The 12797-nt window shown below is 47.0% G+C and overlaps 1 protein-coding gene across 1 annotated transcript in view; it reads left to right on the top strand.

The window, feature by feature from the left end:
* Positions 1-12797, top strand: part of SHROOM4 (shroom family member 4) — a 154110-nt gene that overhangs the window by 101251 nt on the left and 40062 nt on the right. The window contains exons 3-4 of the mRNA XM_042973944.1: positions 6800-6934; positions 9307-11803. Of these exons, the coding sequence (XP_042829878.1) occupies positions 6800-6934; positions 9307-11803 (2632 nt within the window). The remainder of the gene's footprint in view (positions 1-6799; positions 6935-9306; positions 11804-12797) is intronic.

Below are 12797 nucleotides of genomic sequence, written 5' to 3'. Positions count from 1 at the left end.
TATGTCTTCCGGTGCTCATCCCAACAAGTGCACTCCTTAATCCTCATCTCCTGTTTAAACCATCCCCCCACCCACCTCCCCTCTGGTAACCATCTGTTTTGAACCTTCTTTAAATTAGCCCTTTCTCATTAATCTTCATTTGGAATGAAGAAGTCATTTTTCATGCTATTAACAGTACTTTGCCCATTATTATTTTGTGTAGAAGATAATATTAACAGAAGGTACCATTTGTTGAATGCCTGCAGATGAGAAAATGAAGGCTCTGTGACATACCCAAGACCAAACAAGTAGTGAATGGTAAAGCTGAGACTCTAAGCCATATTATACACCCATAAAATCCCCAGACTTTGCCCATACAGTACTAACTACCAAAGGAGGGCCTATGGGCTTACTTGGATGGCACCTGTCTTTTAGGGAGTAGACAAAAAGTCAACCAGACTTCACTAGGTGGTACAGAGGAAAGAGAAGGGAAGGGGCCTCCAGGCATGATTTCCCCAGAGATAAATGGCCTGAGCATACTTCTTGTCCTGAGGGAGCTCACATAAGCCTTCTTGGGCCAGAAATTGCTGGAATTAGGACCAGACGCCAAGGGAACCTGGAGTGGGGATCAGGAGTATTACAAAAGGAAACCCCCAACCCTAAATCCCTGAGAGAAATTAAACCCTGATGCCTGATTTTGGGCTTGGGATATACAGCAAAATCATGTGGGGCCACTCTGGTTTCTGGCTATCACATAGGTCAGTGAGGACATCATTTGAAGCCCCAGCCTGGGGCCTAGGACTATTACATCATAACATGCTATAGCTGGAAGGGTTGTTTGTGACAATGGAGTCCAATGTTTTATTTTGCAGAGAGGAAACAGAAGCTCAGAGAATGGGAGTAAGTTGTCAGAGTTCAGAGAGAATTCATGGCAGGGCCAGGGATGCTGACTCCAAGCACCACTATCTCAGTTGCAAAATGAAGTTTTCTTTGGATCTTTCCAGGTGCCCATAGGAAGTGCAGACCCTGTAAATATGACTGAGACTGGTTTGTAAGTCTGTATAGCTCAGCAGGACATTCACCTTGGAAAATCTCTAGGTCACTATCCCCCAGCCATGTAAAATAAGCTGTAGTACTTACTACTTGCTCTTCAGGACCTGGAGTCTGCTAGGCTTGGCTGCTCTGGGCTTTCCTTTTCTGGGGCCCAGAGGACCCACGGAGATGGCTGGGTGGGGTCAGCTCAGTTCAGGAAGCACAGGAATTCTTTTAAGTGTATGTGTCTGGGGTTTTTTTCTCTCTTACTTACGTGTATTTTTAAAAATTCTTTTTAGACACTCGCTTTATCTTTCCCAAACATCATTTCCTTGCTCCTTTCCTGAGTTCTAGCAGTGGCTGGGGGCCCAGCTTCCTTATTGGCCCCTGAGCTGTGGAAGGGGGTGGGCCAGGGCTCAGAAGAGGCTGGAGTAGGGAACAGGGGGATTGTTTATGCTTCTGGAACTGCCTTTCATCCTTCCCTTTGCCACCAGGGTACTGGCTGGTTTCTGGAGCAGCGTCTTCACTCCTGTCCTGCTCTTGACACTGGCTTTCCTTCCTCTGGCTGTGGTTGCATCTGAGTCCAACGGTTGATGGCCATACCCTGCCTTCAATGCGACTCCTCTCTCTTCTTGGAACTGGGACCTGACTGTGCCTGAGCCCTTTGCATCACACTCAGCAGCTTGGGCTGAATGTCCCTCATCTCAGGAGGTCTTAACAGGAAGGCAGATGGGTCTCACCTAAGGGAAGATCCAGCCTGCAGAAAGAAGCCCTAGGAGCTGGCTGGAGGGGTTGTTGAACACCTGAGCTGGCTGGATACCCAGTTTTTCTCCTAAGCCATCTCCCCACCAGGAGCAACTTCCATGGTAGGTGCTGCTGGTAGCCATGGCTGCTGCCTCTCTTCCCCCTTCTGCTTTCTTTCTTCAGTATCCCTTTATTTTTGCTTTCTAAGAAAGGAACTTTGGAGTAATGAATGGTATGGTATGTGTTAATGACAGTACCTGAGCCAGTCTTAGGAGAAAGGGCAGGCACTGATGCCATTCCTTCCATGGCTAGGCCTGGAGCTGCATGTTTGGTGGTTGGCATTTTCTCAACTCTCCACTTCTTTCTCTTCATCACTCTTTCCCACTGCCCAAAGAGGGTATGGTTTAAACTCAAGGACCACCAAGACTTTCCCTTTATGACTGCTTCTTGTAGAAACAGCTAGGAGAAGCCTCAGATATACAAGCTTGTTGAGTCAAGTCCCTCTTTGGGGAGGAGGAGTCCTGTGGTATCCTAGAAAGGGCTGGAGGTTCTGAGCCTCATCCTCATTATGTGTGCTCTTGGCAAAGCAATTTATCTGCGTCTCTGTTTCCTCATCTGTAAACTGAGGATAATAATAGCTCTTACTGATAAGGTTGGAGTGAGGACTGAATCAACTAATATATACAAAGTGCTTAGTGCCCGGCACATCTAAGTGGTCAATTAATGGTCCCTGTTCTGTTTTTGCAAAGTTAATGGCATGTCAGGTACTACACTGAGTGGTTTCACACACAGAGTTGCATTTAATCCAGGCTATAATTCGTGAGTAAGGGGTTCTCTTCATAGTTTTACAGACAAAGAACCTACAACTCAGAGAAGTGACTTATCCAAGGTAACACAGCTAGGAGTGGAATGTCAGTGTAGACTGTCTCCAAGTCTAGGGATGTTTAGTAATAATACTAGACTGAGTATTAGAACCTATTGATAGTTTCCTCTCCTTTTCCAAACTAGGGCTAGAAGTCTCCAGCTCTGGCTACAGTTCCTCTGCTAGGATTTTCCTTCCCATAACTTGTGGTTTTCTCTCAGTGGTCCCAAATCCCTATTGCCTTGATTCTGTCTCTTTGGGATTGTTTCCAACTCCTGGAGAGACCCTAGAGAGTAGATGCCTTTGTTAGCTACATTTCAAATTGTGGCTGAGGAGTGGTGTAGCCAAACCTTGATAGCAGATAGACAAATCTGGTGGGAGTACTTTTGAACAATCCAGAAGGACAAGTCTGAACTGATAACCTTTATTATAGTATGTGCTATTTATTGACCACTTGTTATGTATCAGGCTGTGTCTCAGATGCTTTGAAAATATTATCCCTAATCCTCACCATAACCTAGCCAGGTAAGGATTATTGTTCCCTTTTTCAGATAAGAAAACCAAAGCTCAGATGGGTTAAGTGCCTTGCATACAGTCACACATCCAAATTGGTAGAGTTAGGATATGAACCGAGATCCATCTCATTCATGTTAGTTTCCTTCCTTACTGGCCTGATACAGTTGGTGAGATGAGACTGTCATACATGAAATGATGATGTGCAATATAAAACATAATATTACTATAAGATAAATTGTGAGGATTAGATTACTAAGGGCAAGCACCCTGGAGGACATGGTACTTGAGCAGCACCTTAGAGAATAGGTGGGATGCAGATTGACAAAATTAGAGGGGGATTCCAGGTGAAGAGAATAGTCAGAGTAATAACTAAGATAGGCTGAGGGCTTACCAGACCTTGTTCTAAGCAGTCAACATACATTGTCTCATGTGATCTTTACAACCCCACGAATTAGGTATTTTATCCCCATTTTAGAGCTCTGAGAAGTGAAGTCACCTGTGCAAAATAACAGGCTCATAAGTGGGAGAGCTGGGATTCAAACCAAGGTGGTCCATCTACAGAGCCTGTGCTAGATTCTATTGGAGAACCAATGGCAAAGGTGCAAAGTTGTTTACAGGACATGACTGGATCACAGATATGGGAGATTGGGCCAGGTGGGTAAAGATAGCTCATAGACAGCTTTGAGCATCTCACCCGGTTTATATTTGATGCAGGACAGGGGAAGAAACAGGGAGTCAGGGAAGATTCTTGAATAGGTGAGTGCCACAATTCAATTGGTGTTTGACGTGATATGACCCAAAAGCAATGACTGGAGATGGAACAATGAGAGACTGGCTGGCAGACTGACACAGTATTTTGGACATTATGGTGTTAAGGGCCTGGACTAGAACAGAAGGTGTTGGTGGTGGGTTCTGTGGAGAAGTGTAATTATGTAGAATAGAATCAATGAAAATGGAGAGAGAGAGAGAGAGAGAGAGAGAGAGAGAGAGAGAGAGAGAGAGAGAGGCAAAGCCAGAAAGATATAAAAGAAGACCCAGTAGAACTCAATGAAAGATTAGATGGCTGGGGGAAGGTGGTATCAAGGCTGACCACTCACATTTTAAACCCTGGACTCTTCAGAAATCCTGGATGTGGAAAAAGGGCCCAAAATAAGAGAGGTGCCTTGTTCTCCACTGTATCTCAGTGCCTGGAAGCATAGTACCTAGTAGAAACACATGACTCTTAGTATGTAGCAATACACAGTACTTCTGTCAGCTGCTTTATCTACAGTTGTTATTGGATGACTACCAGGTAATATTAGCTGGAAAGATTTCTACCAACATGGCTTTGTGTGTGAAACTCTGGAACAGGCACCCCACCTCCTCCTGCTCTAAGGTCTTCTTGTACCTCTAGATTCCCTGCTGGGCATTCTGAAACCCATAATGGAACACTATAGTTAAAAGTGGGGGCCTCACTTGGCTTCCCTCCCCATAAATCTAGCCAGCGCTACTGACCTGTGGCTCCAGTTCCTGACCTTTGACAAGCAGCTTCCCTTGCCCTTCCTCTTACACCTCCTTGTCCATGTCTGGCCTGTTACCACTCAACCCTTGTTTTCCCTAGCAAGGCTGTTCTCCTCAGGACTGCCTTTTTAGGCCTTGGGCCTCTAGAACCTTGTACTGCTGGGATTTTCTGTGTTTCCACTAGGGTGAGGGGCATTCCCAGCCAGGATGGAATCCAGCTCAAGTCTATCCACTACTGCTCCTAGGAGGTAGAGAGCTGATTTATCTCACTAGATTACAAGCTTGTTCAAAACAGGGGCCATTATCTTAGTCAACTCTGCACTGTTAGTGTCTAGCATGGAGCCTGCCACAGTAAATGACTGAATAAATTAAAGGGGCTATCATCTCTCTCTCTCTCTCTCTCTCTCTCTCTCTCTCTGTCTCTCATCTACTAATTTATCCTCCTCTTACTCTGTCATTCATCCCTTTCTCTATCACCCATTTCTCTCTACTATGTATTCCTCTATAATCTCTCAGTTTTCTCCCATTGTGTCATTTGTTTCCTCTCTCACTCTTTGTTTTTAATTTTTTTAATGTTTATGTGTTTTTGAGAGAGAGAGAGAGAGAGAGAGAGAGAGAGAGAGAGAGAATGAGTGGGGGAGGGGCAGAGAGAGAGGGAGACACAGAATCTGAAGCAGGCTCCAGGCTCCAAACTGTCAGCACAGCGCCCGATGCAGGGCTCAAACTCATGAACTGTGAGATCATGACCTGAGCTGAAGTAGGACAATTAACTGACTGAGCCACCCAGGTTCCCTCCCTCTCTCACCCTTATCTCTTCTTTCTTTCTTTCTTTCTTTTCTTTTCTTTCTTTCTTTCTTTCTTTCTTTCTTTCTTTCTTTCTTTCTTTTCTTTCTTTCTCTTTCATTCTTTTTCTCTGTTTCCTCCCCCCCTCCCATCTCATCAACCTTCTCCTTATCTTCCGGTGAATTACCTAGGTCCTACGTGTGCTCTTCCCCATGTCATTCTTCTCCACTTGTAAGGGTGGCATCTATTCACGGGGACTATACCAGAGGACAGGAATGGGTCTTGCCTATGCCAGTCAGTGCAAGAGTATGGCTGAAGCCTCCAGCACCAGACACCTTGTGGTTGCCTCCAGGGCATTGGCCTCAGACCTGTATCCCTCTATGTACCCCCGCCATGCAGAGCAGACAGTCTCTCTGTCAGCCCAGCACTGCATCACTCACCACTTAGTGCTGTTTTCCCTGGCAGGAGTTGGGGCTCCTTGTCCCCCTCTGCCTACAAACTCAGGCATCTCACCTCTGTGCCCATCTTATCCTTCACTCCCTCAGTGCCTTCACCATACTTTATTCGAATTAGCTCTCTCTCCCACTAATCTGTAAGCAAAGACTATGTTTGATTCATCTCTGTATCCCCAGAGCTATACACAGACGGTACATTGTGAAGAAGTAAACATATAACAAATGCTTATCACAGGAACAAGTGAAAATTGGAGGATTTGCATCCTGGTGTTGACTTCTTTGAACTTCTCAATCACTGGCCTATTTTTTTCTTTAAAAAATTTTTAATGTTTATTTATTTTTGAGAGAGACAGAGTGTGAGCGGGGGAGGGGAAGAGAGAGAGAGAGGCACAGAATCTGAAGGAGGATACAGGCTCCCAGCTGTCAGCACAGAACCCGATGTGGGGCTCAAACTTGCTGATCACAAGATCATGACCTGAGCCAAAGATGGACACTTAACCAACTGAGCCACCTAGGCACCCCTTGCCTATTCTTTTCTTAGAGAAAAATGGGAAGTTTGTCCAGATTGATTTTTTTCCTCAAAGACAACTTAGGGTAGGCTCACTGTTGATTGGGCAGCAGTACTCATTTATTCCACAAATACTTACTGAGCATCTACTATGGGTCTGGCACTGCTGTGTGTGCCTGGGATACATCCATGAGCAAGATAGCCTTGTGAAACTGACATTCTGTATATCCATGCCTCATCCTCAGCACGAAGGAGATTTGAGTCCTGGGAACCAAAGAGGGCCACTAAGATTCCCATACCAGCTCCTTGCAAGATGTTTTATTTCATTTAAGGGAAAGAGGGGATGGGGGTGGAAGCTGCATGGGAAGTGATTTCAGCTCTGTTTCCCTAAGCTGACTTCCTGTCCCTTTCTTGATGTAGGAGAAACGCCCCTGTCAGTAGGCCACACTCATGGCATGTGGCCAAGCTGCTGGAGGGATGCCCTGAAGTGGCTACCACCATGCGTTTCCCTTCTGAAACCTTCAGCTTGTCCTGGCATTCCGGCTGCAACACAAGGTGAGTCTAGAATCCTCCCCTTCAAGATGAACTGGAGGGTAGACCATCTGGCCACTCCTACCCTTCTGCTCTAGTCCCATATGCATGCTATAGAGCCCAGAGTGCTATAATGGAAAATGGAGTGGGAATCCATAGTACCTGGGTTCTAGTCCTAGGCTACTTACTGCTAATTCTCTGACTTTGGGACAGTCCCTTTCCTTCTAGAAAATATTTCCCTGAAATACTGCACTTGGCTTGCAAGACACCACACTCTCCTACTTTTCATCCTATTTCAGTGGCTGCTCATTTTCAGTCTTTTCTCCTAGTTCCTCCTAATTCCCCCGGGTCTCAATTCAGGAGGGCACTGGGGCTCAGTTCTGGTTCTCTTCTCTAGCTACAATGACTCACTGGTGATCTCATCCAGAGTTCATCAGCTCTGTCACAGGGCCAAAGCCCTCAGAATGGGCACCTCTCTGAAGAACAGGGTCTATTTGCCATGAGGATCTCTCAATTCAGGGGGCCTAGTATTGTCTGTTGTGAAAACAGCTGCCCAGAAGGGGAAGAGAACTTTTTCTGCAAACTCAGAGCCCAAAGGGCTGCTGGCCTCAGCTATCTTTTCCATTCCACAACAAGAACTTCCCTCTAAGAAGGAATTTCTGGTGATGAGGCTCAGGGAAGCTAAGGGTTGAGTTTGCCCCCAGTCAATGACTTTATTTAGCACCAAAAGACAGGAGCTCCGGGCAGAGGCAGTTCTGTTCTGGAAGAATACACTGAAACACATTCTTAGCTTGGCTTCTGTTTGAGTGGGGGTGTGGTTGTCTGCAGCAGGAAGGGTGGTAGGGTGGGTGGCAGGTTGCCTTACTAACAAGGAATTGATGGATTCTTAGTCCAGAAGTCACGTGAGCAGAGTGGCTAAGTGGCAAGGCAGGAAGCAAGTATGAAGGGAGGCTGATCTGGGGATCTTGGGAGCCCTTGCCACCTCTCAGTTCTGGGTCTCTGAACTATGGCCTTTCTGAGAACAGTCTGTGACCTCAGGGGTTCTAGGCATAGGGAGTTACTGACATGACTTGGCTCACTTTGGCTTTGTTTGTGGGAAATGGTACTTAAAATTCAAGATTGTGTCTTATCCCGGTTCCTTCCTTGGTCTCCCTGGTTTGGCTTTGCTATGGGGGATGAGGGAGTGATGGGTATGCAGGGCCAACCATAATATCAACACTAGTGATACAGAGGGTGCTGATAACAATATCAATTAAAACAAAAAGTAAGAGAGCAGCAGCTAGCTGTGTATTGAACCTTTGCTAGGGCCTGGGCTGCAACAAGAGCTTTACATTTATTAACTGATGCCACCCATAAAGCAACCTGATATTATATTATTATTATTATTATTATTATTAATACAGATATTATTATTATTCCAGTTTAACAAATAGTATAGCAGAAAAGCTAAGACATTGGACTCACAGAGACTTGGGTTCAAATTCCAGCTTTGCTTCTTTAGCAGCTATGTGAGTTTGTCAATTTACATTGCTAAGCTTGTTTTCTCAGTTATTGGTGGGGGGATAATAATCTGTCCCCTTCAGTCTGAAATGAGACATTGTAAAGTGCCTGGCACATTGTAGGTCCTTGGTAAATGGTCAGGATCACTACTACCAAGAAGAGAACCAGACGCTGCCTAAATTCCAGCCCTGTCTGGGTCACAAGCTACAGCTGGGTGATCTTGAGAAAATCACCTCCACAAAATCACTTCCTTTTGCAGGGCTCGCTTTACTCCAGCAATTCTCAAAAGTGTGGTCCCTGGACCAACAAAGAGTACCAACATCACCTGGGGACTTGTCAAAGGCAAAAATTCTCAGGATTCACCCAGACTTAACACTCTGGGGATGGGGCCCAAAAACCTGTGTTGTTTGGACAAGTCCTCCCTGTGCTTCTGATGCACATTCAAATTTGACAGCCAGTGATTTACAAAGTGGGCTTGCTGAAATTGAATCAATCCTTTAGAGTCTCTCTCTAATACTAATATTCTGTGATTGTCTCTCCTGGCAGAGAGCCACATGCTGACTTCCTAAGGACAGTGACAGGCCAGAAGCAATTCTAGACTCACTGGCGGCAGGGAAACAGAGCATAAGCCCCAGTGGAGTTCTTACACTTTTACTCTTTGGGATCTTGCCCTCTCTTGTTTCCATATGTTGTTTTGTCTCCCATTTTACCACGTCTCTCTGGCGCCCCAGTATCCATATCTTTGTTTCCCTTCTTCCTTTTTTTGCCTTATCTCCTTCTCATTTGTGGCACGGGTGCCTCTGGGTTGTTCTGCCTTCTCCCACGGCAGGGCTGGCCATGGCGGGAGAGGGATGTGGTAATTTGGCTAACTAACCAGTGTGCCCTGTGTCTTGCAGTGACGTGTGTGTGCAGTGGTGTCCACTCTCCCGGCACTGCAGCACTGAGAAAAGCAGCTCCATTGGCAGCATGGAGAGCCTGGAGCAACCAGGCCAAGCTTCCTATGAGGGCCACCTCTTGCCCATGGATCAGAACATGTACCCCAACCAGCGTGACTCAGCCTATAGCTCCTTCTCAGCCAGCTCAAATGCCTCTGACTGTGCCCTTTCCCTCAAGCCAGAAGAGCCAGGCTCTGCAGACTGCATCATGCTAGGCCCGGGGCCAACAAAAGCTGCCAGTGGCCGGCCCAATGTGACTGAGACCTCTGGAGGTAGCCGGCGCACCACCAATGGGGGCCACCTGACTCCCAGCTCCCAGATGTCATCCCGTCCACAGGAGGCCCACTACTCTGGGCCTGCCAAGGCTACCAGAGGCCCACCACAGCCTCCAGTGAGGCGAGACAGTCTTCAGGCCTCCAGAGCCCAGCTCCTTAATGGAGAGCAGCATTGGACCTCTGAGCATGTGGACTCCTTGCAGCAGAAGGAGATAGTGAGCTTAGACACCGTGCTATCCCCAAGGAACCCTAACAGGTTCTGCTGCCTCAGCGGGCAAGACCAAGTGACAAATGAGGGCCATCAGAACTGTGAGTTCAGCCAAGGTCCTGAATCCAGCCAGCAGGACTCTGAGCAGCTACTGATGGAGGCCTCAGCCAAAGCCATTGGATTCCCAAAAGTGTATGACAAAGCTTCCAGCATAGATTCCAGCCCACTCAAGAAGGCTTCAGCAGAACCAACTAAGGCTGCTTCTCTTGGCAGCCCTCCACACCTCACAGGACCCACGGGGCATCGTCATAGTGCCCCTGAACAGCTTCTGGCATCCCACTTACAGCATGTACACCTTGATATGAGGGGCAGCAAGGGAATGGAGCTCCCAACTGGGGAGGATGGGCATGAGTGGACTCTGTCACCTTTGCATAGCAGCCACACAGGGAAGAAAAGTCCATGTTCCTCCACAGGAAGAGCCCAGGACCAGCCTAGCAAAGAGAGAAAGACCAGGCAAGTGGATGACAGGTCTTTGGGTTCAGGACACCAGAGCGCAAGCAGTTCCCCACATGGAGAGGCTGATGGACACCCTCCAGAGATAAGTTTCCAGGACCCAAACAGAGCCTGTAGAGCAAGCAGTGAATTAGCCAGCCAGCAGCCCTCTGCCTCTGGCTCCCTTGTTCAACAAACCAGAGATTGTTATTCAACCACTAAAGTAGCTGGCAGCATGGAGGCTACTGAAGAAGGGGACAGTGAACCCAAGGAATGTGGCCAGGTAGGTGGGAGACGAAATAGAGGGCCCCGGGGCCTCTCAATCCAAAACCGGCGTAAGAGTGAGCGTTTTGCTACCAATCTGCGTAATGAGATTCAGAGGAGGAAGGCCCAGCTCCAGAAGAGCAAGAATCCCTTGTCAAAGCTGTGTGACACTAAGGAGCCAGTGGAAGAGACTGAGGAGCCCCTAGAAAGTACTCCACGTTCTGCCTCGAACTCATGTCTTCTATCTTCATATAAAAAACCACCTAGCCCCAGGGACAAGCTCTTCAACAAGAGCATGATACTCAAGGCTAGGTCTTCAGAGTGCCTCACCCAAGCCACTGAGAGCCATGAATCTAGGACAGGCTTAGAGGGACAAATAAGCCCCGGCCAGAGGCCTGGCCAGCCCTCTTTTGGCCTGAACACCTGGTGGAAAGCATCTGACCTGTCCTCCTCAGACTCTGAGAAAACAAATGTTCACCATGGAGTCTGTGGAGGTCACTGGAGATGGTCTCCAGAGAACAACCTACAGCCACATGTGGCACTATCCATGGAAGGCCCTTCTAACCCAAGTGACAGCAAGGAATTGAAGGTTTCTACTGCCCAAGCTGGGGAGGAAGCCATCCTCCTTCCCTTTGCAGACAGAAGAAAGTTCTTTGAAGAGAGTAGCAAATCTTTATCTACATCACATTTGCCAGGTTTAACCACTCATAGCAATAAGACTTTTACCCAGAGACCAAAACCTATAGACCAAAACTTCCAGCCAATGAGCTCCAGCTATAGGGAATTGAGGCGCCATCCAATGGACCAATCATATCATTCTACAGACCAGCCATATCATGCCACAGACAAATCATATCATTCGGTGTCACCCCTTCAGTCAGAAACTCCTACATACTCAGAATGTTTTGCAAGCAAAGGTCTAGAACCATCCATGTGCTGTAAGTCGCTGCACTGTGGGGATTTTGACTACCACAGGACCTGCTCCTACTCCTGCAGTGTCCAGGGAGCCATAGTCCATGACCCTTGCATGTATTGTTCTGGGGAAATCTGCCCTGCTTTGCGAAAGAGAAATATGATGCCAAACTGCTACAACTGTCGGTGCCACCACCACCAATACATCCGGTGTTCAGCTTGCTATCATAATCCCCTGCACAGTAGCCCTGAGGATGGCAGTTTGGCACCTAGCAACACTTGGAAACCCAGGAAGCTGACAGTGCAGGTGAGGACTTGGTTCTTGGATAGTTTTCCTTCCATTATTCTCTTGGTGAAGAGAAAGTGAGGCAAATCATTGGAAAATATAATGATTACAATTCCTTTAAACTGTATAGCCCTGGCTTCCCCAAGTGGTAGCTTAGTAACCTTGGGTAAGACACTCAGCCACCAAAGTTGCAGTTAACCCATCTTCAGATGAAAATGACATTTGCCTCACAAAATGGACAGAACTGGGATGTATATCCTGACTGTAAAATTGGTATCTGAGTGACCTTGAGCAAGTAAGTCATTCAACCACCAAAACTTGCATTACATGACCTTTTAAAAATGTTATTTATTTATTTTGAGAGAGAGAGAGAGAGAGAACATGAGCAGGGGAGGGGCAGAGAGAGGGAGAGAGAATCCCAAGTGGGGTCCACACTGTCAGTGCAGAGCCTGATGTGGGACTTGAACTCACAAACTGTGAGATCCTGACCTGAGCCGAAACCAAGAATCAGATGCTCAACCGACTGAGCCACCTAGGTGCCCCACAGTTACATGATTTTTAAACGGAAAAAAAACAGAACTTTTACCTCATAAAATGGCTAGTACTGAGAGAAGTCTTATTACCTCATCTCTAAAGTAGAGGAAAATAATGGCTGCCTCATAGATCAGTTGTGAAGATCAAACAGGTCTAATGCCTGACAGAAAATAGCACTTATTCCCTTCCAAATCCTGCTTAAAAATCTACTTGGACCTGCAAAATTTGTAAATGTCCCCCAGGTTTTCTAAAGAACAAATCCTTATGCCCTTCTCCAGCCTATCTTTGTCAGAGGCCCAGGTCTAGACTAGCTGTTGTTATACTCTGGTTATAACCTACCCCCCACCCCCAAACACAGGCTACCACCAATCCCCCAAGGGACTCCTGAGAGGATCCCCTATGTCCTTACCAGCTCACTGCCAGGTTCCTTCCCCATGGCTTCCCTAGCACCACCTTTTGGCTGGTGCACTCAAATCAGAAG

This window comes from Panthera tigris, chromosome X (genome assembly GCF_018350195.1).
Source record: "Panthera tigris isolate Pti1 chromosome X, P.tigris_Pti1_mat1.1, whole genome shotgun sequence".
NCBI classification, from domain to species: Eukaryota; Metazoa; Chordata; class Mammalia; order Carnivora; family Felidae; genus Panthera; species Panthera tigris.
Note: the sequence above shows the minus strand (reverse complement) of the source record. Positions and strands in the feature narration are given on the sequence as shown.